The sequence below is a fragment of the Protopterus annectens genome, chromosome 1.part1 (assembly GCF_019279795.1).
Source record: "Protopterus annectens isolate FY-2018-M chromosome 1.part1, PAN1.0, whole genome shotgun sequence".
Taxonomy (NCBI): Eukaryota; Metazoa; Chordata; order Ceratodontiformes; family Protopteridae; genus Protopterus; species Protopterus annectens.
In genome coordinates this window covers 406,117,428-406,144,099 of record NC_056726.1, presented here as the reverse complement: position 1 = coordinate 406,144,099, position 26,672 = coordinate 406,117,428, and the positions used below count along the sequence as shown (strand labels likewise).

Genomic DNA, 26,672 nt, shown 5'->3' with positions numbered 1-26,672 from the left:
TCCTTGTTTGTCTGGCGTGAGATAAGCCATCTGGGCCATTGTATTTAAGTTGGCACTCAGGAATATTATCTCTTGTGAGGGCACTAGTTTTGATTTCTTTTCGTTTACTGTGTACCCTAGGTAACTTAACAATCTTTTTACAAATGCCAGATGCTGTAGAAGAATGTCCTTGCTCTCTGCTTGAATCAGGCAGTCGTCCAGATATGGATATATTTGAATTCCTTTTTGTCTGCAAAATGCAATTACTGGTGCCAGGCACTTGGTAAAGACCCTGGGCGCAGTAGATAAGCCAAAGGGCAGTGCAGAGAATCGGTAGTGCATTGAACCAGCTATGAATCTGAGGTATCTTCTGCAATTTTGTCTGACAGGGACATGCAGGTATGCCTCTTTGAGGTCCAAAGTAACAAGCCAAGCTTTCTTGCCCAACATGGGAAGGAGCTGTTGTAGTGTCAGCATTTTGAATTTTGGAACATCCAGGTAAGTATTTAGAGTGGAAAGGTCCAGAATGGGTCTCCAGGCTTTGTCCTTTCTGGGTACCAGGAAAAGTCTTGAGTAAAATCCTTGTCCTTTTTCCTGCTGTGGTACTTTTTGAATAGCTCTCATGTCCATGAGAGCTGTAATTTGTTTTTGTGCCTCTGCCCATTGATTTTGTGGCAGGTCTGGCATTCCTTTTAGCCTTGGGAAAGTGTGAAAGTGGAACCTATAACCTTGAGACACAATATGCAGCACCCATTTGTCTTGGGTGATTGCTTGCCAGTTTTGAGAAAAAAGTGCTAGTTTCCCCCCTAAGGGAGCTGCCAAAAGGGAAGAGTTTGGCATTGGAAGGGGGAAGTCATTGGGACTGTTTCCTGTAAGGTTGTGACTTATTCTCACCTTCTTTTGGGTTTGAAGCACCACACTGTCGTGGTCTGTAAGAGCCTTGTGGCTGAGATGTGCCTCTTGGGCGTCTGTATCTGCCTCTTTGTGGCATGTCTGACACTGGAAAGCACCAATTCTTTGTAGGCCAATTTCTACTAAATCGTGGTGGCTGTACCTGTAAGAAATCCTTCACTGTTTGCATAGATTTTGCCTTATCCTCCATTTTCTTTAATATCTCTTCTGCCTTAATACAAAATAAATTATCTTGCTGCAAAGGAGCATCCAATAATTTTGCCTTAACATGATATGATAAACTTTGTTCTTTTAACCAAGCATGCCTTCGAATCACAGATCCTGAAACTGCTGCTCTACAAGAAGCTTCTAATGAATCAAAACCACATTGCAAAGTATGCTTTCCCACTTGTTCAGCTGCATGTAATAAATCCTGCATTTCCTTATAGTCAGGTTTTTCTGCATTTGTACTCATTTTCTGTTTTAATTGAGACAGTAAGTATTGTTGATATTTAAGCATGTGAAACTGGCAATTTAGAGCCCTCACTGCTAAAGTTGCAGAGGTGTAAACTTTCTTTCTCCATCTGTCTAATGCTCTAGAGTCCCTATCCGAGGGAACTGGATTCTTAGCCGTGGAAGCCTTAACCCCTTTGGGACCCTGGGAAATAGTTTCTGGGTAAGCAACAGGGTTTTTATAAAGAAATTTGTGAGAGTCAGGGACTCTGTAGTACCTGTCTGGCTTGACTGGAGCTGGGGGTAAAGAATCAGGATTTAAACTAGATTCAGAGAACACATCATCCACAATGTCCAACACTGGCGGAATAGCAAGGGGCCTGTGCTGTGTTAGTAAAAGAAAGTCTCTGAGCCTTTTCTTGGATTCTGAGTAATCCTGGCCCTCCCAATGGAAATGCTCCCTCATGGTATGTAAAGTTTCCCCAAAAGAGTAATCCTCAGGAGGAGAGGCTGAAGGAATTGATTCTTCAGCATCAGAATCCTCATAGGGGGGTAAAGAATATCCCTGGTCTGAAGAGGAATCAGAATATATTGAAACCTGGTCAGAGGAATCATAGTCTGTATCCTGCCTAGGTCTTTTATCAGGAGGGGGATTGGAACCCCTGATCAGAGTTATCAAGTCTTCGGCCATTTTGAGCATCTGTTTTTTAGGCATGGAGGCCTGTCCTGTCCAGGTGAATGCTGTACTTGCTTCTTTGTCTTTAATGTAGGTTTAGTCTTGGCTGTAGTTGCAATGGTAAGTTGAGTAGGCCTGAAAACACCCTCAGAAGCCGATGCCTGCTCAGCGGCTCCAGACCCATCTGAAGGGTTAATCTCCGTTGGCCCAACACCTTGAGTATCCAGAGGCCTAGATACCTCCACGTGGGAGTCGGTCGCGGCCTGTGGTTTTGAGGTAGCGGGTGTCAGGGGCTGCTAAAACGCCTCACTGAAAACCGGTGAACCGGCGACTGGCCTAGAAGAGGCTTTGTCATCAGTTTTGGGCTTCAGAAGCCTGTCCTTATCTTTATCTTTGCATTTTTTGTGCATTCCGGTCGTCGGTTGTTCCGACGGCATTGTATAATTAAGCCTTCGGCCAAAGTAATGGCGAGCAAAATCAAACCGACGTTTAATAGTGCATTTGTTAAATCTAGCACAAAACCGACAACTAGTGACGCCGTGATCTGAGCCTAGGCATGGAATACGGTAAGAATGAAAATCCTTATGAGGTATTTGCTTTCCACAAGAAATACAATTATTAACTTTTACTTGACATTGGTCTGAGGCAAGAAAAAGTTTCCCCAATGGGGTACTTAGCTTTATTGAAGACTTCGGTTCTGAAATCGAATTTGAAATCTTAGGAGTCGGCCGGCCAGCACTTGCGAACTGCTTTTGCTTCGGGCACCGCACGGCAAGAAAAACTGAAGAAAATGGCGTCGGCTGCTTCTTATATACCCCTGGCGCACTGACGTCAGGGAAGAGGCGATAGCAACCGACGCCGGACCAAGACTTTGGAAGTCAGGGAGATGAGTATGAAAGAAAAAATTTTATTTGACTTAAAAAAGGAGAGCTTGAAAATTAGAGTCATCACTTGAATCAACTTTCCTATCTCATCAAACCTCTAAAGCACCTCAGCTGCAGATGGGCCAAACAGAACTGCCCTGACCATGGAAGAATTTAAAATCTCAGTTTTAACATCTTCAGGAAAACTCAGAGAATGTTGCCAATCAAATCTACTCATGACTAACCCATAAGCAGTATCAACAGTGTCATAAACAAGCAATAATGCCTGACAAGATGTGTGTTAATGCATAATTAACATCCACCCAGGGGTGTTATGAGGCCCGACGCTGCAGGTGGAGGGCCTCTACACCCCTGGAAAGGCACTGATTACACATTAACACACACCCTGGAGGGCATTACTGTGCTTAGAAAATGGGGTCTCTGTAAAATTGTTCTTTTACTTGCTTATTTATTTTTTTAAGTACTATACTATTTTTTATATATATTTTTAATGTAAAATTGTTCCTCTGCCTAATGTTTCAAACTTGCTGTAGTATATGTTAATGGTGTTGGAGGAAGCATTTTTCAGCAAACATATATAAAAAAATAATATAGTACTTAAAAATAATAAGCAAGTAAAACACAACAATTTTACACAGAGCTCGTTCTCTCTCCCATACACACACACACACACACACACACACACACACACACACACACACACACACACACACACACACACACACACGAATGCATACACACACACACACACACACACACACACACACACACACACACACACACACACACACACACACAGTCTCTCTTTTTTTTTGTTTTATATTTTATGCTCTCTAAACAGCAGAACCAGTGCTTAGCGAGCATAAAAATAATGGCAACCATTAGTTTTTTTGCAGTCTGAACTCCATGGCAGCTTGATATGCTGCCGTGAAGCAGCGGACTCGTTTGACAGTGGGAATTACTTGTACATTAATACGCTGCTAGAGAACATTAATTCTCCAATCAGGATGTTGAAGTAAGGTTTGCCCATTCTCTAAGAGTACTGTAAGGTACGCTTGTTAGATAAGAAGCAAAAAGAAAGAGGCATTAAAAGAATTCTTCATCTCAGCAGAGAGAATGTTAACAGGTAACTTTTCCACATTCTCAAAATAATGAAGTAAAACATTTTAACATCTGAGCCAGCAAATCCTCCTTGTCCATTGAAATAGAGACAGGAGAAGACAAGTTTTTCTTTTCTTTTCCTGGGAATCTCACTGGAGAAAGACCAACCCAAAACAAGCTCAGTCACAGGGTCCTTTTCTCACTATGTATTAGACCTTCATCCATCACCTTCCATGAGACCAACAAGAGTTGTTCTCTTGTCCATGGAGGGTAGCCCTGCAGCCACAAAAAATGTGCCTATGTGTCTATCTACACCCCCGGTCCATAGTGGCTGTAGGTGCTACACCAGAGAGACCAGGGGGAAATGAGAAGCAGTCCGAGGAACCAGATCTAGCCATAGCACAGTAACTCATCAGTGGCTGAGGCACAACTGGATGTAGCCTGACACCCAAAGACTCCCTGACAACTTTCTTCTTTTTGGGATTAGGAAGAAAGAACTGAGGAGACTGGTAACTGCTCCCTAATTTCAGCTAAGAAGGAAGCACTGAAGACGGCTTAACAGAGCCTGAGAATACTGGTAAACTTTATAACAACTAAAGGGAGGTTCTGGGATAAGAAAACCACTAAGAGTCTCCAAAACCACAACTATCTGCCTAAAACACATAAAACCTTTATAAGTATATAGGAGACAATGAAAAAAATAGATGTTTTACAGTTTTTTCACACAAGTTTTCATACAGTAAATAATCCCCTGACAAGTCAAAAAAGTCCTAGATACACATATTTCCTAACTGAAAAAAAAAAAAAAAAGAATACAATTTCACAGCAAAACACACATTTGGTTTTCCCCAACATGGGAGTTACTTGTCCAGCCTAGAAGGCTCACTAGCCACCCAATACCTCCATGAAGCCCACCAAAGCAGTACACTGTGGCAGCAAGAAAGCTGTCTGTGGAGCTCTGTTTAAGCTCCTGATAGTTAGGCAATTGGAGGGTCCCCTTAATATCTTAAAAGCTGGCCAGCTGGTGTGAATGAGACCCAAACAACTTTGGCTGCTGCACCAGTAATCTAATGTTGAATGTTCTAGAATCTTTGTAAGAAATATTCCTTTTCCTTTTATAAAAATTAATACCAAAGTAAGATGGGACAGCAGAAGACAAAAACAGACATTAAATGGAAGCAAAGAGAGGGTACACGAAGTGTACATAAGGAGTCAGCTTGAGACAAAAAGAAGGCATGTCTGAAGTAAGGCAGAAAGAGAAGAAGGAAACAGGCATAAAACAGAAATAAGTTGAAAAGACAGGAAAGTGCAAAGAGAAAGGATAAAGGAAAGAATAATTAGGCCAGCTAGGAAGAAGAAGAAAGAAAATAATATTAAAAGAATATAGAAAGGAAGAGTTATGTGAGACACAAGTATAACATAGCCAGGAAAAAAGATGGGGATCCAGCATACAAGATGAGAAGCACTGAATGATCAATGTGCAACTGTTCAAAATATGATTAGCTGAATCTTCTTTGCCAAGCTGTTCAACCTATTCAATCCCTAAATAAAACAGAATAACCCCATTGGTTCTTTGGTATTGATGAAGGTTATAAACCCCTTTGTTCGTTGGTACTAATAGAGGTTATATTAATTTGTGGGAACCCCTTGGTTCTTTCGTACTGATGGAGAGTTATATATTAACTTGTGGGAACCCCTTGGTTCTTTGGTAGAAATGGAGGTTATAAACCCCTTGGTTCTTTGGTACTGATGGAGGTTATAACCCCCTTGGTTCTTTGGTACTGATGGAGGTTATAAACCCCTTGGTTCTTTGGTACTGATGGAGGTTATAACCCCCTTGGTTCTTTGGTACTGATGGAGGTTATAACCCCCTTGGTTCTTTGGTACTGATGGAGGTTATAAACCCCTTGGTTCTTTGGTACTGATGGAGGTTATAACCCCCTTGGTTCTTTGGTACTGATGGAAGTTATAACCCCCTTGGTTCTTTGGTACTGATGGAGGTTATAACCCCCTTGGTTCTTTAGTAATGATGGAAGTTATATTAACTTGTGAGCATGTGTCTTCCACCTGAATGAGGTGAGACAAGGAGGATTCCCACGGGAGTCCTTAAGTGCACAAATTGGCAAAATGAATTCAAGTAAATCCTTTTTCATTCAGTAAATCCTTTTTCACTAGAGTGTGTTTCAGTTATCTGATCTGTAGGAAACCATACTATACGCAAAAACAGCTGAGGTGGAAAATACACGTTACATTGACAAACTCATTATAATATTTTAAAACAGACTTATTTTCTTTTTTATTAAATTAAGTTCACTGTATCTATTTATGTTTTTGGTGAATGACTCAGGCTGCCAAACTACTTTCTCTGTGCCCACCTACACAAACTGATATTTACCCCACATACATTACCACACTGCCTAGAGGGCGACATTGCAATCTATAACAAAATTATTCTAATCTTATCTAGTACATAAGGACCCCTCCTCAATCCTGTTCACTATTTCTACAATGTCAAATGCAATATGAAGAAGAAATGAACATGTGAAGATGTGAATACAGCTGTGAGAATCCAAGTTTCCTTTATGTATATTAGCAGGGAAGTCAAAAGATATCACAAAATGGCGGTATTTAGCTAAATATGTTTACTAGCACTAGGCTGTCTATTTGTACTCAGTGAAAAAAAACACCAGTGACCATTTACCTGGATCTTTATAGGAAAACCCAGTCATCAGTTCAAATTGTTTTGATGCCATGTATGCTTTCACCTTAGTCCAATAGAAATCATCCACGTCTTGCAACATTTCAGTGATATCACAATACTGGTGAACAATCTGAATGCACTTCTGAACAAGTGCACATGTATCTGTCCTAAAAGGTGGAAACAGACCTTAGTTAAATGGTTGCAGTATTGCAGCAATTGTAATTCAGATTACTGTCAATTTTAAAAGCATACACTCTAGTGAATAAATAAATATTTAGTAAACAATAAATAAAAATGCAGAATACATATTTGCCTAGCTATATTTTGCTTAGGCTAGCATTACCTCTAAGGGCCTAATCAATCCTTTCCTTCCTGATAGTCTTTATTTCCTTTTTGTCCAGCACAGTATGCCAGTCCAATACTGTAAAGACATTTTAACTATTCATACACACAACAAGTGACATTATTGTGACATCCATTCAAAAAATGCTTCCTGTTGTCCCAAATAATTCATGTATCCCATGAACTGTATCCCCTCAGAATGAAACAAGCGATTAAGTCAACTGTTAAAGCTGATTATCTTTCCTTTATACCTGGACACGGCGAAGGAAACATTCAACTGAGGACGGGAAACTTACCTGCATTCATTACATGGCTAGAGAGTTCCAACATGTCTCTTTGCATATCCTTCAGAGTTTTCCACCAAAGGCTATTCACTTCAACTTCACCTCCCCCCCCAATGTTGTAGTCATGCCTGTCTTGGGAAAGGGATGTATGCCCCTGGCACCTAAGGGGCAGCTGACAGTAAACCTATCCTTGTCCATTCTGATGAGTATGCCTGATAACTGAATCACCAGTCATGAACACATTTTTATAGTAAGCTGGTTTAGCATTCTTACTAGCATATGGCATAGCATTATTTGACTGGGAACACTTTTGCTGTTGGTGACATATTGTAGGTGTGAATGGAGCATGTGAGTTGACAGACTTCCACTGAGACCTGATCTTAAAAGCTCCCAGAGGCTTTAGCAAGGATTTGTTTCTTTTACACTATCAGTGTGCATGCATTTTAGTATGTTATGTTTAAAAATGTGGCAGTGGTAGAGGAGGTTGTGATGGTGACTATTATTGTTGGTGAGAAGAATGCCCCTGTGTTATCTATATATATATATATATATATATAGTTACTACACTGCCTTAGGATACCAAATGCTTACACATTGGCAATAGAAGGGAAACAAGTTTGCTGACTCTCCATATTGCCCAGTTCTTACAGCGTTAGCTGGCTATGTGCACAAAGAAGCTAAGACAGGCTAAGTGAGGGATGTGGAAAGTACTACCCAACTAATATCAGTGATGACAACAGGGTAACATGCAACTCGATAATGCCCCAGAGCTGCTAGAAGCAAATCACAGCAGCTAAGTGAAGATAAGCACAAGCTAGTGCTGACTCAAGCACAATCCAAATGCTGGGTCAGCATGAGATAAACACAAACTAATGCTGACCCAGGCACAATCCAAATGCTGGGTCAGCATGAGATAAACACAAACTAATGCTGACCCAGGCACAATCCAAATGCTGGGTCAGCATGAGATAAACACAAACTAATGCTGACCCAGGCACAATCCAAATGCTGGGTCAGCATGAGATAAACACAAACTAATGCTGACCCAGGCACAATCCAAATGCTGGGTCAGCATGAGATAAACACAAACTAATGCTGACCCAGGCACAATCCAAATGCTGGGTCAGCATGAGATAAACACAAACTAATGCTGACCCAGGCACAATCCAAATGCTGGGTCAGCATGAGATAAACACAAACTAATGCTGACCCAGGCACAATCCAAATGCTGGGTCAGCATGAGATAAACACAAACTAATGCTGACCCAGGCACAATCCAAATGCTGGGTCAGCATGAGATAAACACAAACTAATGCTGACCCAGGCACAATCCAAATGCTGAGTTAGCATAAGATAAACACAAGCTAATGCTGATCCAGGCACAATCAAAATGCTGGGTCAGCATAAGATACGTACAAGCTAATGCTAACTAAGGTACAATTAAAAAATGCTGTCAATCAGGGCAGCATAAGTTATAAGACATAGTTTACTGTTTCAGGGAACTAATTAAGGGTAAAATGAAAATCTGCTCACTATTCACTATTCAGTGACACTGTGCACAATGCAGCTTAGCATTTACACTTGCTACAAATAACAATTAAAAAAGGAAAAAAAATAAGAGAACCAACCAGTCAATAACACTAGAAGAGCCAATAGTGCTGAGGCACACAGCAATGGCAGCATTTAACCTTCTCTCACAAAAATTACTGCAAACGTATCCAAAATGGCCTTGAACATCTGCCTTAATAAGATGTTCAAGTTTAATAACTAAACAAGTAATTGCTGCTTAGTTGCTCCAAAAACAGTTCCAGCAACAGGAACAGCAAAACAAAATCAAGTGCAACACAATATTTACTTCCCTGGTGTGGGGGAAATTCAGAAAATCTGCCAAATTGGGTTGAACAGTCTCCAAACCACTGAACTGTGGTACAGCTTCGGAGTAATCCAGCCAAAAGGACAGCAACTCAGCGCTCAGCTGTCTTACAAATACCAATTACATAAAACAAAAGAAACAAGAGACCCAACCAGCAAACAAATACGGAAGATGGCAGTCAGAAAATAGAAAATGGCAGCAATTAAAATGAACCTCCTCTCACAAGAATAGAGATGATCTGCAACACCTAGCTGGCTAAACAATATGTTCCAGTTTAAGAAGAAACAAATAAAGCAGTTACAGTTTAGGTGCTCCTAAAACTGTTCCAGAAACAGAAGTAGCAAAACAAAACCATTTGAAACATAGTTTTTACTTCCCTGATAAAGAGAAACTCATAAAAAAGTCATCAAATTAAGTAGAAATTTTTTTTCAAACAAGTACACCAAGGTGCAGTTTCAGAATAATCCGGCCAAAAAGACAGGATAGACAAATATAGGTCAATACTAGGCTTTTGATCTAGAAGACCATTAGTAGCCTAGCCACATTATTCCTAAATCATAGGTACCCATTAGCCAGATGGGTAGATAGACAGACAGATAAATAAGCAGACAATACTTACACTTATGTATCCTTTATGGTAGCAGGAAGCATTGTGCAGAAAGTAACTCTGTTTTAAAGTTCACTAAATCAGTTTATCATGAGTTCTATGTGAACTGTTTAGTTTATGTTTCTAATACAAGGTTTACTTATATCATTCAGTACTTTTTATTTTATGATTTTTAATACTTTTTAATATGAATTGTGTAACTGATAGAAATTAAATCAAACACCAATCTTAAATTGATTTTCTAGCCTCAAAACGTAGTACAATGGTGGCACATTTATTTCATCAAATGATTCATTCCTTATGTGCAACTTTCTTCACCTGCAGGAATTTGAATCAGTCTAAAGTATTTATGGATAAATGTTTTACAAAGTGCAAAAACTTGAAAACAAAAAAGCGAATTGATAGATGACCACAATAAAGGCAAAATGTTCTTAGCGCTTTCATCCACTTTATTAGAGCGTGAACTTCTTCAGAAAAGACATGAGCCCTCTCCTTCTCATGTCTTTTAAAACTCTATACAGGAAGTGATATCATAATTAAATTAATTAAACAATAATTAATCAGTAACAATATTCAGTAAAATCTGTAATAAGCTTTTTTTTTTTTTTTTTTTTTTAAAAAAAAATAACTTATACTTCAACTTTCTTGCAAAAAATCAAAAACCTTATGCAGGGTACAAAAATCATACACTATGGTGAACACATAAACTATATATATATATACATATATTTTGTACACATATATATCCATACATATATACATATATATATATATATATATATATATATATATATATATATATATATATATATATGCATACATATACACACATACATATATATATATACACACACACTTATGTGTGCACTCGTCTGAAAACATACATATATTCATATACATATATTTATATAAACACACACTTTTGTGTGTTTCTGTGTATGTACACACAATCCCCTACAAACAATCTCTTTCGCTCACTTATGCTCCCCTACCCCACTCCAAAACACACACACCCCGCATCTCATTCCTCCTTCGCATATGCACACCAATATACTAAGCCATATACACTGATGTATATGCACTTGTATATGTGTGCGTGAATGCATATGACACTCGCTTACCCATGAATCCACTCTGTCCATCTCTGTCACCAAGTCACCCTCACTCACTCATCTCATACACCAAACAAAGTAATACAAAGTACCACTTGGATTACGCTGAGATATGGGAATGATGTTAAACGGGGCTTAGATGATCTGCCATGGCATTTTCTTTAATTTCAATGTCTCTTAAAGTCCTTTCTAGCTCCTTTTTCTTTATCAGCTTTTCCTGTCAGTTGATTTCTAAACATATATTCCATACAATTAATTCTGAATAGACTCAAAAGACAGTAAATGTTGGAGGTATGAAGGGGAAGAGAGAGGTACTTGGGAACATATTTTCTGGGAGTGTGGTGAGTTGGCAGACTTTAAGGATTCCCTCCCTTCAGGATGCACTGTTGGAGATTTTGGGTGGGCAGATTGGTCTGATTAGAGAGATGATTTTTCTGAGCTATGGCACAGAATCAGAACTGCCTAGACATGGTAAGGCCTTGTTGTTTCGAATAATGGTAGCTGCCAAAATGCAATTACTAGAAAATGGAAATCAAAATCTAAACCAACTATACTGGAAGTAGTGAATATGGTAACAGAGATGAAATAACTGGAACTGAGATTTTTAGAAAAGGGTAGGAGCAAACTACATAGGAAAAAAATGGAAATTGTGGGAACAATACATACAAGGGAGGAATGAGGTTTAAAAGGCAGTAGGACTTAAGTGAGCTATGTAATGTTTGAGTGAGAAAGATTGGGTAGATTATAAGTGATGTATCTTCATCTTCTTCTTCTTTCGGCTTTTCCCGGTTAGGGGTCGCCACAGCGGATCACCTGTCCGCTCATGATTGGCAGTGGAGTTTTACAGTAATGTTCACAAATCGTAGTGTGGTTTAGTCAGTATGGTTTGTGATGTAAAATACTTGTGACTAGGACTGAGATGGGGTGGTTTATTCTCATTTATATAACTGTATGCTTGCCTTTGTAGTAAGTGACGGTTTAACAAAGATGTTTCTTGTTTAAAAAGAAAGCAAGAATTGAATAATTTATGTACTAATCCTTAGGTTATATGACATATAGCAATATATGTGTGAAGTATAAAGTTTGTTATGTTAATATAGCTTGATTATTTTTATCTAAATGTAAATTTGCCTGTATCACAAGTGATAGTTCAATAAAGGTGTTTGAAAAAAAATTATTTGGAATCCTAGATATTTTGGAATTGCATATGATAACTTACTAACACCCTAATTATCAACAGCTTTTAACTCTTGTATTTTTAGGGATGCTCTTTGGCAGCAAGATCTTTTTTGAATGGTATGAATGTTACACACTCCTGTGTATGTATTGTGCTGGATTTATTCATGGCTGTCTTTGTTTAATTGCTCAGATTTGCCATCACGATCAAACCACACCAACCATAAGGAAATAACCCACACCAAATCAAGCACTATTCCTAAAACATATATTTCTTTCACAATTATTATGTTATTACATTTTGACTCAGTATAATTTTATTTTGTGTTTGCCTTTCTAAGGGCTACAAGAATGTAATTGCCTTACATTCTTTGAAACTGCCTTTCTAGTGTTTAAGGTTAAGAATAGGTATAGTCACACACAAGCACACATGCACAGATACGTGCACACACATTTTTTTAAATCACATTTTTGTAAACAATTCAATGTTTGAAAAAATGAATAAAACATTGTCACAAAAAGTTTATCTGGCATTTGATGGAATAGCTTTACTACAGGCACACTTCTTAAAAGAGGATGGACATCACAAGACAGGAAGACAGTCAAATCAAAACCTGCAACATGACTTACATCAGGTATATAAAAAAAGTCAGTGCACAACAGACAGGAAGTATGAAAAATAGCAAACAATTGAAAACCATATCTGTACTTGTGAAACCTAACTAAGAGTACCATTCAATGATTAAGCAAAGCTACAGGAAAACCAGAATAACAGTCCAAAATGGTTTTGGTCAACAATTAATAAATTTATTCAGCCTTGTAAAAAAATCACAACCCTGCCCTTTCACAAAAGAAACAAACAATAACAAAACATGCAGATTTAACTCGTACTGCATCACAACTCCTTACAGCAAGATTAAATTAAAAAAAAAAAAATTCAAAAATTAAATCCATCTCTCTTGCAGAAGACGACCTTCTAATAGAACATCTCAAAACAGCTTCAGATGCCATTGCATTTTCATTATCTATACTTATAAATCGCTCTCTACAAGAAGTCATGGTCCCAAAACTCAGGAAAAATTCCACTCATTTCCTTAAATAAACTTAGCAAACCTCTTGAGCTGGCATAAAACTATCTTGTCCCCTCTATTTAAAATATTTAGAAAATGTGTTCCCCTACGACTGATCAGCTACCTAATAGAAAAAATTACTTTCCACAACACAGCAAAGATTTACACCAGGCCACAGTACAGAAACATCATCATTACTTCAAATAAACTATGTTCATGAAAGATGAAATCAAAATGAAATGACTGTATCTGATCTCTAGACATATCCAAAGCAGTTCATATAGTTTTGCATCCCATATTACTATCTAGATTCAAGGAACTGGGCCTCACCAACCATTTTGAAACATGGACTAAAAATTTCATTCATGGTAAACAAATAGAAAAGAAAAATTGCTGCTTTAATGAAAGAATATTCTCCAGAGTGTAGGTTCATCAAACAAATGCTTTTTCGGACAGGGGTACAGGGAAGTAAATATTGTGGGAAGAAATATCCAGAGAATTGTTATGGCTAGGCTTGTATAGGCCCTAGGACCGATAGCCTAGAACCATCCTATGAACCTATATCTGCAGATAAATGTAAACAGTAAGTTTATAAGTGTTAGTTTACTTGAAACGTGAAGTTCTTATTTCCTGAATTTGAACAATCTTTAGATTTTTTCTATGTTTTTCTGATTGCACCAGCAGATGGCATTGTCTTCTTTATACCTTCCTCTGCTACATTTTGCCATTTTCTGATCATTCTGGTCACAACAAAGTATTGGTTTATATAAATACACATATATAAATATATATATATATATATATATATATATATATATATATATATATATATAGATATATATACATACATAATATGTATATATGTGTATGTGTGTGTGTGTGTGTGTGTGCATACATAGTGTATATATATATATATATATATATATATATATATATATATTTATATATATATATATATATATACACACACACACACACACACACACACACACACATATATATATGTGTGTGTGTGTGTGTGTGTATATACATATATATATATATATATATATATATATATATATACATACACATACATACATACACACAGACATCTATAAAGATATATATATATACATACATATATATATATATATATATATATATATATATATATATATATATATATCTACATACATATATAGTGGATAAAAAAGTTTATACACCCCTGTTAAAATACCAGGTTTTTGTGATATAAAAAAATGTGACCACAATAAATCATTTCAGAACTATTCCCACCTTTAATGTGATCTATAACCTATACAATTCAATTGAAAAACAAGCAAATCTATTAGGGGAAAAAAATATAAAAAAAAAAAATAAGCTGGTTGCATAAGTGTGCACACACAAACTAATACTTTGTTGAATCACCTTTTGAGTTAATTACAGCGTTCATTCTTCTTGGGTACACACCTGCCATCAATTAAAGAGACTCTGATTAACCCTAAGTACAGTTCAGCTGTCCTGGTAGGATTTTCCTGACAGTTACTCAGTTGCCTGCTACAGCAAAAGCCATGGTTCACAGAGAGCTTACAAAGCATCAAAGGTATAAGTCAGAAGGGTACAAGCACAGCAATGGATATACCATGGAACACAGTGAAGACAGTCATCAAAAAGTGAAGAAAATATGGGACAACAGTGACGTTGCAAAGAACTGGACATCCCTCCAAAATTGATGACAAGACAAGATGAAAACAGGTCAGGGAGGGTGTCAAGAGACCTACAGCAACACTGAAGGAGATGCAAGAATTTCCAGTAAGTATTGGTTGTGTACTATATGTGACAACAATCTCATTCTCCATATGTCTGGAGTATGGAGTAGGGTTGCAAGACGGAACCTTTTCTTACACAGAAAAACATCCAGGCCTGGCTAAAATTTGCAAAACAATACATCAAGCCTCCCCCAAAAGCATGTTGGAAAATGTGTTATGATCTGATGAGACCAAGGTTGAACTTTTTTTGGCAGCAATTCCAAAAGGTACGTTTGGTGCAAAAACAACACTTCGCATCACCAAAAAAAAAAAAAAACATCCCTACGGTGAAGCATGGTGGCAGCAGCATCATGCTTTGGGCTTGCTTTTCTTCATCCGGAACCTGGGCTTTAGTCAAGGTGGAGGGAATTATGAACATTCCATTCACTTTTAGCCAAAAACTTTCAGGCGTCTGCTAGAAAGCTGAAGATGAAAAGGAATTTCACCTTTCAACATGACAATGACCCCAAGCATACATCCAAATCAACAAAAGAATGGCTTCACCAGAAGAAAGTTAAAGTTTTTGAATGGCCCAGCCAGAGACCAGACCTAAATCTGATAGAAAATCTGTGGGATGACCTGAAGAGGGCTGTGCACAAGAGATGCCCTCACAATCGGACAGATATGGAGTGCTTTTGCAAGGAAGAGTGGGAAAATACTGCAAGTCAAGATGTGCAATGCTGATAGACTCCTACCCAAGAAGATTGAATGCTGTAATTAAATCAAAACATGCTTCAACAAATTATTAGTTTAAGGGTGTGCACACTTATGCATCCAGCTTATTGTACGTTTTTTATTTTTTATATTTTTCCCCTAACAGATTTGTTTGTTTTTCAATTGAATTGTACAGGTTATAGGCCACATTAAAGGTGGGAAAATGATGTACTGTGTTCTCATTTTTTATATCACAAAAAAGTACAGTTGTGTACACTTACCATAAATGTAGATGGTTGAGTGTATTCACTGTTGCAGTCAAAACTTCAGCTTGGCAAGCTAAGAACTTGGTTATATTCAACTGGACGTATAAGAGAATTTAAGTACCTTTTTATGCACTTTTTTTTTTTTTAAATACAGTATTTAAATTGATTTAAACTGTGTATGAAGGAGTGTTGAAGGAATTTTTAACTGGTTATTCTGCTCTTCAGTAACTTGAACTAAAAGCTAGTGTTGGCTGAATTTTGTTATTTGCTAGTAATTACAGGTGTGGGGGTAGCCACATTCATTGATTTCCTGTCCTTGCATATTTAAACTGGTGCATGTGAAATAATTCCTGCTTTAAAACTTCAGCTTGGCAAGCTAAGAACTTGGTTATATTCAAATGGACGTATAAGAGAATTTAAGTACCTTTTTATGCACTTTTTTTTTTAAAAATACAGTATTTAAATTGATTTAAACTGTGTATGAAGGAGTGTTGAAGGAATTTTTAACTGGTTATTCTGCTCTTCAGTAACTTGAACTAAAAGCTAGTGTTGGCTGAATTTTGTTATTTGCTAGTAATTACAGGTGTGGGGGTAGCCACATTCATTGATTTCCTGTCCTTGCATATTTAAACTGGTGCATGTGAAATAATTCCTGCTTTAAAACTTCAGCTTGGCAAGCTAAGAACTTGGTTATATTCAACTGGACGTATAAGAGAATTTAAGTACCTTTTTATGCACTTTTTTAAAAAAAAATACAGTATTTAAATTGATTTAAACTGTGTATGAAGGAGTGTTGAAGGAATTTTTAACTGGTTATTCTGCTCTTCAGTAACTTGAACTAAAAGCTAGTGTTGGCTGAATTTTATTATTTGCTAGTAATTACAGGTGTGGGGGTAGCCACATTCATTGATTTCCTGTCCTTGCATATTTAAACTGGTGCATGTGAAATAATTCCTGCTTTAAAACTTCAGCTTGGCAAGCTAAGAACTTGGTTATATTCAACTGGACGTATAAGAGAATTTAAGTACCTTTTATGCACTTTTTTTTTTAAAAAATACAGTATTTAAATTGATTTAAACTGTGTATGAAGGAGTGTTGAAGGAATTTTTAACTGGTTATTCTGCTCTTCAGTAACTTGAACTAAAAGCTAGTGTTGGCTGAATTTTGTTATTTGCTAGTAATTACAGGTGTGGGGGTAGCCACATTCATTGATTTCCTGTCCTTGCATATTTAAACTGGTGCATGTGAAATAATTCCTGCTTTAAAACTTCAGCTTGGCAAGCTAAGAACTTGGTTATATTCAACTGGACGTATAAGAGAATTTAAGTACCTTTTTATGCACTTTTTTTTTTTAAAAATACAGTATTTAAATTGATTTAAACTGTGTATGAAGGAGTGTTGAAGGAATTTTTAACTGGTTATTCTGCTCTTCAGTAACTTGAACTAAAAGCTAGTGTTGGCTGAATTTTGTTATTTGCTAGTAATTACAGGTGTGGGGTAGCCACATTCATTGATTTCCTGTCCTTGCATATTTAAACTGGTGCATGTGAAATAATTCCTGCTTTAAAACTTCAGCTTGGCAAGCTAAGAACTTGGTTATATTCAACTGGACGTATAAGAGAATTTAAGTACCTTTTATGCACTTTTTTAAAAATACAGTATTTAAATTGATTTAAACTGTGTATGAAGGAGTGTTGAAGGAATTTTTAACTGGTTATTCTGCTCTTCAGTAACTTGAACTAAAAGCTAGTGTTGGCTGAATTTTGTTATTTGCTAGTAATTACAGGTGTGGGGTAGCCACATTCATTGATTTCCTGTCCTTGCATATTTAAACTGGTGCATGTGAAATAATTCCTGCTTTAAAACTTCAGCTTGGCAAGCTAAGAACTTGGTTATATTCAACTGGACGTATAAGAGAATTTAAGTACCTTTTTATGCACTTTTTTTTTTTAAAAAATACAGTATTTAAATTGATTTAAACTGTGTATGAAGGAGTGTTGAAGGAATTTTTAACTGGTTATTCTGCTCTTCAGTTATTCCCACCCACCGCCCTGTTTTTTTTGGTGTTAATCTTAGTGGCATTGAAACTGCCCGCCCTCAGCCTGCCTCTGGGCCCATCTCATTTGCTCACTCAACTGAGTGCAGTGAGATCATATTCTGATTTCAGGCACTCCTACTGTGTACAAAGAGAGCATCTGGGAAATAGAAAAAAAAAAATTAAGCTTATTTTCTGCCTTTCTTGTTAAGTGGTACAGACTATTTGTAGGCTTCTGAGCCCCCAAGCCCTTCTGTGTTTGAGGAAGCCTTCTAGCTTGTTTTTTTTTTCTTGTAACTAGCCAGTTTTCTAGTTTCAGCACTCAAATCTGTTTCTTTGATCTCAGCACTTGTTCAGAAAAAAAAAAAAAAAAAAAAAATTTCATCTGCTTTTACTGTACTTGTGTTTTTACCTACTTCTTTTTACTTTTGCATCATCTTAAAATACTCAATTGTATTTATTACTGCTTGGTGTAACTCATTCTAAGCCTTTTGGTTTAAACACTTGGGCTTCGGACCAGTTAGTTGTTTTGCACTGAGAGGGTTTGTGGTCTGCACTGTTGTGGCAGAACAGGTAGCTTACATCCTTCTAGGTTGAGAACTGCTGATTGAGGGCTCAGTGTCTGTTATTCTAAAAGTGTATTGATTCTGGTTTAAGCACTTGGGCTTTCAAGCCAGTTATTTTACATTAAGAGGGTTCGTGGTCTGCACTCTTGTGGGAGGAGAGGCTGGACTCTGCCCTTCTGAGCTGGGAATTTCTGGTTAAAGGCTTATAGTGCATGCATATCTGAACTGTTTCTTACTGAAGTTGGTGCGCCTTGTTTGCTGTGGCATAGACTGGATTCGGGCCTGCTGGATCTAGCTTTGTTTGTGTAACTTGAGCACTAATCCAGACATTCTCTAAAGTATTCAATGGTATTTATTACTGCTTGGTTGTAACTTGATTAAAGTGTAGCTATCATTCAAGTCTTTTGGATTAAGCACTTGGGCTTCAGACCAGTTGTTTTACATTAGGAAGGTTTGTGGCAAGCACTGTGGTGGCAGGACAGGTAGCTTTCATCCTTCTAAGTTGGGAACTGCTGATTGAGAGCCCAGTGTCCAAGTGTATTAGTTCTGGTTTAGGCACTTGGGCTTCAGGCCAGTTATTTTACATTAAGAAGGTTCGTGGTCTGCACTCTTGTGGGAGAAGAGGCTGGACTCTGCCCTTCTGAGCTGGGAATTTTCTGGTTAAAGGTTTATAGTGCCTGAATATTTGAACTGTATCTTACTGAAATTGGTTCACCTTGTTTGCTCTAGCATAGACTAGATCCAGGCCTACTGAATCTAGCTTTGTTTATATGCTTGTTGTTTGTTTGCTTGTTATTTCCCTGGAAGCTAATTCCACCTAATACGCAACTTCTCAGCGGTCCTGAGGATCACTAGTGAAATCTGGATTGGTTAGTGTACATATTTCGTAGTTTCACTTGAAAGAAAGTTACTGTTTGTCGTTTTGCATTTAGTTACTTGTAACACATTGCACTCAAGTTACCTGGCACTTGCTCACTAAAGCAATTATATAAGTCAGCACTAAAAATTAAAAGCACTACACCCTCACTCCCCACTGGCCCTTGTTTTCAATTAAGGATTTCCCAATATTATTCTAGCATGTCCAAAGGTCAGTTGTCAATCTCCTCCGGTCCAGCTGGTGAATCTGGGATTCTTGAGGCAATGTTATAACTGCCTCATGTACACAGACAACCCTCTCCTCCTCCCACATAACACAAATACTTGTGAGAGATGCAGCTATTTAGCCAAACTGGAGGCTGAGCTCTCTCAACTCAGGACTGGCAAGACCAGACAGGAGGAGAAGGCAACTACACACACCACAAAACCAGCCTCACATAATGCTACCACTCCACTGAATCAAACACATAAACACACAAAGACATACTCGGAGGCTCTGAGTAAAATTTACCTAAACAGCAGAGGCCTCCAAAGCAGACACCCAAACAACTGCTACCTCAAGACACCCCACAAGCAACACATAAACCACAAAAGCAGTGTGCAAAGCAGTCACAGCCCTTAAGGCCAAATACAACACCAAACATACTTGTCATAGGTGACTCCATAGTCAGACACACTGGCGTCCCACTCACCAGGCTGAACAAGGAGAGGGTCACAGTAAGCTGCCTATCGGGCGCTAGAATCCGCCACATAACACAAGCACTCGGGTCACTCCACAGCAAGTACAAATATGACACAGTCATTGTCCATGCTGGTGTGAGCGACCTGAGACGTACCTCCCTGGACTGCATGAAAAGAGACATAGAGGAGCTTTCTGATTATGTAGCCCAGGCAGGTATGACCCTAACCCTGAGCAGTATCCTTCCTTCACCAAGAATGATGCCACAATATAGAGACAAGATGATCAGCTTTAACAATTGGCTTAATGTCTGGTGTCATTCAAAGGGGATCCAGTGTCTGTCTGCCTGGGATGACATGCTTGACAAGCCACGCTGCTTCGAGGGACGGCTTGCACCTGTCACCCTGGGATTCCGGATATTGGCTAAGGCTCTTGCCACCCCATAGTGCCTTTTTAGGCAAGGCTCAAATTCTAAACCTACCACCCTAGAAAACAAAAATGGGAAGAAATTGAGGGTAATGCTGCTCAATGCCAGAAGTCTAAATCTCAAAATGCACGCACTCGAGGCCCTTCTCAGTATGGAGAACATCGATGTCTGTGCTGTAACTGAAACCTGGTTCAAGGCTCCTGAGAGCACCCGGCACTATTAGGTTTTACCTCATATCATGCGTTCCGCCCCAAAACCGGACCACTCCACAAAAGGAGGGTGTATCCATATTCATAAAGGATACTCACACCTCCAGGTTGGTGGCAACGCATGAAGCTTCGAAACCATCCAGGTGCAACTAACCATAGGCAAAACTGCTCTACAAATTGTAGCATGCTACAGGCCACCCTCTCAAACTCAGGAACCCCACACAGCCTTCCTGAAGACACTGGAGGGTATAAATGTATCTCCAAACACCATCATATTGGGTGACTTCAACTACCCGAATATAGACTGGGAACATTACTCAAGCCCTAACTTTCTAGCCCAACGGTTCCTGGAGTTCATAAATTCAAATGCCATGGAACAGCTAGTCACTGTTCCCATGAGAGGAGAAAATATACTAGATCTCATTGTCACAAACATGGGGACAAAATGCTCCACACGGAAGTATATCCCTCATTGGTGAGATCTGATCATAAACTAATCTCACTGGAAATCCACATCCCGCCCCACCCCAAACAAAAAGACCATAGTGAAGAACTTCTCTAAAGCAAACTTCACACTACTCAAGACTGGTGTGGTATCCTTCAAGGCCCCTGAGTCAGAGGAAACCACAACCCAAGCTGCGGAAGCCCTTACAAATGCCTTCTATGAACACCTCCAGGACTGCATGGATCAGGCAATCCCAAATAAAACCAAGACTCTTTCCACAAAGGGCAAACATCCAGTCTGGTGGACCCCAGCCATTAACAAACTTTACAATAAGAGGAGAAAGCTATTACATGATAGAACAAAATCCATAAAAGGGAAGTCACCCCTGATCATTATTAGTAAAAAATACGAGCACTCATAAAATCAACTAAGGCCAATTTTGAGAGAAAAATTGCCATGGATTGAAAGGACAATCATAAGGCCTTTTTCAGCTATGTTAGGAACCTGGGTGGAAACTCACAGATATGCTCAGAATTAGTCCAAAATGATACAAAAATCACTGAACCCACAGACATTGCCAACATACTGGCAGACAGGTTCAGTGCAAACTTCACCCCTCTCCCCTAAAGGAGAGATAACTATCCCAGCCGAGTGTAGCCTCCCGGACATCTCAAATGCGCAGGTGAAAGCTGCTCTCTCTAAAGCTAAAAACACAGCATCAATGGGACCGGATGGTGTCCCCGGCTGTGTGCTACACGAGCTAAATGAGGAATTAAACCCGCACATAAGGCAGCTGTTTAATCTCAGCCTTACCACAGGATACGTGCCCAAGGAGTGCCGTACGGCAACTGTGGTCCCACTCCACAAAGGTGGCGCCTCTTCGGACCCTGGTAATTACCGCCCCATAAGCTTAACAAGTCTAGTCTGCAAAGCTATGGAGAGGATCATAATGGAGCTCATAAACAAAGATATAGGGACTTGCAGACATTGGACCCGACCCAGTTTGGCTTTGTCAAGGGAAGATCATGCCTTTTGAACTTGGTCGACTTCTTGAAATAGTCACCAAGGCCATTGATGAGGAAAGGCAGTCCATACAGCCTACCTTGACCTTGCAAAGGCTTTCGACACAATACCCCACTCGGGTATTGTAGAAAAACTTACCAGCTTAAATGTAAACCCATATGTCACAAGATGGGTTGCAAACTGGCTTAAGGACAGAACCCACAGGGTTAGAGTTGCTGGCGCTGTGTCAGACTCCAAGCGGTCACAAGTGGTGTCCCACAGGGCTCGGTCCTTGGCCCCTATTGTTTGGCATCTACTTCTCAGAAGTACAGGCCAACATGGGAGGACTTTGGCTGACAAAGTTTGCAGATGACTGCAAACTGGGCGCCATAGTGGAAAGTGCATCGGACACGGATATCCTTCAGAAGGGACTCACGGAAACAGATAGCTGGTGCCAGAGCCATGGCCTGAAGTTAAACGCCAAAAATGTATAGTCATACCCTTCGGGAAAAACAAGGTAACCCCAAGCTACCATATAGGTGGCAATCCACTAAGCACAGAAGAGGTTATCAGGGACCTGGGGACCCAGGTTGACAGTGGCCTTTCTTTTGACACTCACATTGCTAAAGTGGTTAGAAAGACCTTCTACATTGCCCACCTGATCATGAAGGGATTCACATCCAGATCTAGTGAGGTCATTGTTCCCTGTACTCTTCACTTATCAGACCAATGATCGAGTACAATGCCCCATTCGGGATGTATCTCACCCGACATCTGCAGCAATTGGAGAGACCCCAAAGTTCCTCACCAAAAGGATAAAGGGACTCCAAAATCTGTCATATGCTGCCAGATTGAAGAAACTCCAGCTCTATTCAGTCGCATACCGTCTGCTCAGAGGTGACATGTGCCTGACATACAAGGCCATGTCCAACCCGGAATTAATGGACATGCTCCACCTCAAAAAATCCAAATCCACCAAAACCACTAGAGCAAGCGACTTAAACCTTAGCACGGATATAAATAGGACGTGCTGGAGGGATAGATTTATCACTCAGAGACTCCCTATGCTCTGGAATAAAATCCCGGTCCATGTGAGGCAGAGCACCTCGCTGACTCTGTTCAAGAGAAATCTAGACCTGTGGATGGGAGATCGTAGGTTTACCCCGGGAATCATCTCTGGGTCACTGCTGGACAGAGGCACAACAAACTAATGGGCACAGTATTTTTTCATATAAGGGGTGGCGTAAGCCACAATAATTTGGGCTAGGCTTATAAATGCCTTAGGGCAGATAGCCTAGTATAAACCTATGAACCTATGAACCTATCACATTTGGGTTATCTGCCTGCAGTAGCCCTCAGTCGGCCTGATTAAAGTCTTGGGTCCTGCGTCGGTTGCTGTCTCATCTTCCGTGACGTCAGGTAGTCAGGGGTATAAAGCATGCAGCCGACGCCATTACATCAGTTTTTCTTGCCCCAGATGTCAGGTGCCTCCCCTAATGGGAAGCAATTAAATATATATACAAGGTTACACCTCAAATAAAATAGCAAATACACCAAAAAGCTTTTAAGCATAGTAAAGAAGAGTAAAAGTCTAGCCAAAAGAAGTCAGGAGGCTGGAAGGAGGGTAACCAGGACTGCAACAGTGAATACACTCGAACATCTACATTTATGGTAAGTGTACACAACTGTACTATGTTCTTCGTGTTTCACTGTTGCAGTCATCACATTTACGTAGATTCCCAAAGCTAAGGATGGGAGGAGACATTTAGATAGCATTAGGACCAACTATAAAGCCCTGTAAGACTGCAGTGGCAAAGCCAGCTCTGGATTTAGAGAAAATTGGTAAATGGTAATGCTTGGTGAAAGTATGCACAGAACTCCAGGTAACAGCTTCTAGGATGTCCCTGGTAGGAACACCTGTGAGAAAGGTTGTAGAGGTAGATGCAGCACTGGTTGAATGGGGTCTAATCCCCTGTGGGATAGGTTTACCATAGTGCTTGTAGCAGAAATGAATAGGTTCATAGGTTCATACTAGGCTATCTGCCCAAGGGCATTTATAAGCCTAGCCCAGAGTTTTTGTGGCTTTCGCCACCCCTTTAGTTTGAAGAAAACTATGCCCATTATTTTGCTGTGCCTCTGTCAAGCAATGACACTGAGGTAATCCCTGGGGTATATCTGCGATCTCCCATCCATTGGTCAAGATTTCTCTTGAACACAGCCAGCAAGGTGCTCTGCCTCACATGTACCGGGATTTTGTTCCACAGCATAGGGAGTCTCTGGGTGATGAATCTGTCCCTCCAGCACGTCCTATTAATAACCGTGTCAAGGTTTAAGTCTCCCGCCCTTGTAGTTCTGAGGGATCTAGATTTTTTGAGGTGAAGCATGTTCATCAAATCTGGGTTTGACATGGCCTTGTATGTCAGGCACAGGTCACCTCTGAGCAAGTGGTAAGCGACTGAATAGAGCTGGAGTTCTTTCAGTCGGGCAGCATAAGACATATTTTTGAGACCCTTTATCCTTTTGGTGAGGAACTTTTGGGGCCTTTCCAGCTGCTGCAGGTGTCGGGTCAGATACATTCCGAATGGGGCATTGTACTCAATCATTGGTCTGATGAGTGATGAGTACAGGGGGACAATGACCTCCTTGATCTAGATGTGAATCCCTTCATGATCAGGTGAGCAATGTAGAAGGTCTTCCTAACTACTTTAGCAACGTGAGTGTCAAATAAAAGGTTACTGTCAACCTGGGTCCCCAGATCCCTGATAACTTCTTCTGTGCTCAGTGGATTGCCACCTATATGGTAGCTAGGGGTAACCTTGTTTTTCCCGAAGGGTATGATTATGCATTTTTTGGTGTTTAACTTTAGGCCATGGCTCTGGCACCAGTTATCCGTTTCTGTGAGACCCTTCTGAAGGATATCTGTGTCAGATGTGTTTTCGACTATGGCGCCGAGTTTGCAGTCATCTGCAAACTTTGTCAGCCATAACCCTCCTGTGTTTGCTTGTACTTCAGAAAAGTAGATGCCAAACAAGAGTGGGCCCAGGACTGAGCCCTGTGGGACACCACTTGTGACGGGCTTTGAGTCTGACATGGCGCCAGCAACTCTGACCCTGTGGGTTCTGTCACTTAGCCAGTTTGCAACCCATCTTGTGATGTATGGGTTTACATTTAAGCTGATGAGTTTTTCAATGATACCTGAGTGGGGTATTGTGTCGAAAGCCTTTGCCAGGTCGAGGTAGGCTGTATGGACTGCCTTTCCCTCATCAATGGCCTTGGTGACTGTTTCGAAAAAGTCAACCAAGTTTAAAAGGCATGATCCGCCTTTGACAAAGCCAAACTGGGTTGGATCCAAAGTCTGCAAGTTCCCTATGTCTTTATTTATGAGTTCCATTATGATCCTCTCCATGGCTTTGCAGATCAGGCTTGTCAAGCTGATGGAACGGTAATTTCCAGGGTCAGTGGAGGCACCGCCTTTGTGAATGCAATGGCCTATCCATTTTGAAATGGTTTGCTTTGAAATAGCCTTCCCCTCTGCCCCTGCAGCAAATGCCACCGGCAGCTGTTCAGATTTTCTTTGAGGTTTAGTCCTGTCCAAGTAAAATCTAAGTTGTCTGTGCACATCTAAGGATCCTTTCACCTTTGTTCTGTGGATTAGAAAAGAAGGTTGGCAAATGAAGGGACTGATTAAGAGCCACACTGGATACCACCTTGGGCATGAAGGAGGGATTGGCCCTGAGGGGCACCCTGTCTGCATGAAATATGATGAAAGGCTCCACTGCCCTAAGGGCCTGTAGTTCAGATACCCTTCTTGCTGAAGAAATTGCTAAAAGGAAGGCTGTTTTCCAAGAAAGAAATTTTAACTCTGTACTTGCAGCTGGCTCAAAAGGAGGAAGAGTGTGTTTTTCCAATACAAAGTTAAGGTCCTAGGCTGGAGTTGGGGCTCTCCTGGGTGGTCTTATGTTTTTGGCCCCTCTGAGGAACTGCTTGAGCAGTGGATGAGAGAAGAGGAGTGGTTCTGTGTTGTAATGTGCCAAAATGTCTGAGGCGTGAATTTTGATGGAAGAAAAGGAAAGGCCCTTGTGAAGCATTTCAGTTAAGTATTGAAGAATTTGAGGTAAACTGGGCACTGCTGTGCCCATCCCTTGAGTTTGGTTCCAGGCACAAAATCTTTTCTATTTTTCAGCATAAGATTTTCTAGTACTAGGCCTCCTAGTCTCCAAAATGACATCCAACACTTGTTTGCTGAGGGAAGGTACAGGAGAGATTAGGAAATTAGCCAGGCTGTCAGGATCAGGGTTTGAAGCTGAGGTGCAGAATCTGGTTCTCCTGCTGTGACAGCAGGGTAGGGATCTGAGGCAGGTGCCATGGAGCCAGCAGTGACAAACTGCGCAAGAGAAGGTACCAGTGTTGGCGTGGCCAGTCTGGTGCAATCAGTATCGTTCTTGGTTTGTCCTGTTTGATCTTTAGTAGTACTTTGGAGAGGAGAGGCAGAGGAGGAAAGGCATAAACTGATAGATTTTTCCAGCTGAAGGACAGAGCATCCACTTTCCAAGCTTGTTTGTGGGGAGTCCTTG

General features: G+C 39.9%; 1 protein-coding gene across 1 annotated transcript in view; it reads right to left on the bottom strand.

Moving 5' to 3' along the window:
- LOC122805360 (interferon gamma receptor 1-like) overlaps positions 1-26,672 on the bottom strand; it is a 1,208,195-nt gene that overhangs the window by 236,274 nt on the left and 945,249 nt on the right. Inside the window, exon 4 of the mRNA XM_044075453.1 lies at positions 6,686-6,852. Coding sequence (XP_043931388.1) covers positions 6,686-6,852 — 167 coding nt within the window. The remainder of the gene's footprint in view (positions 1-6,685; positions 6,853-26,672) is intronic.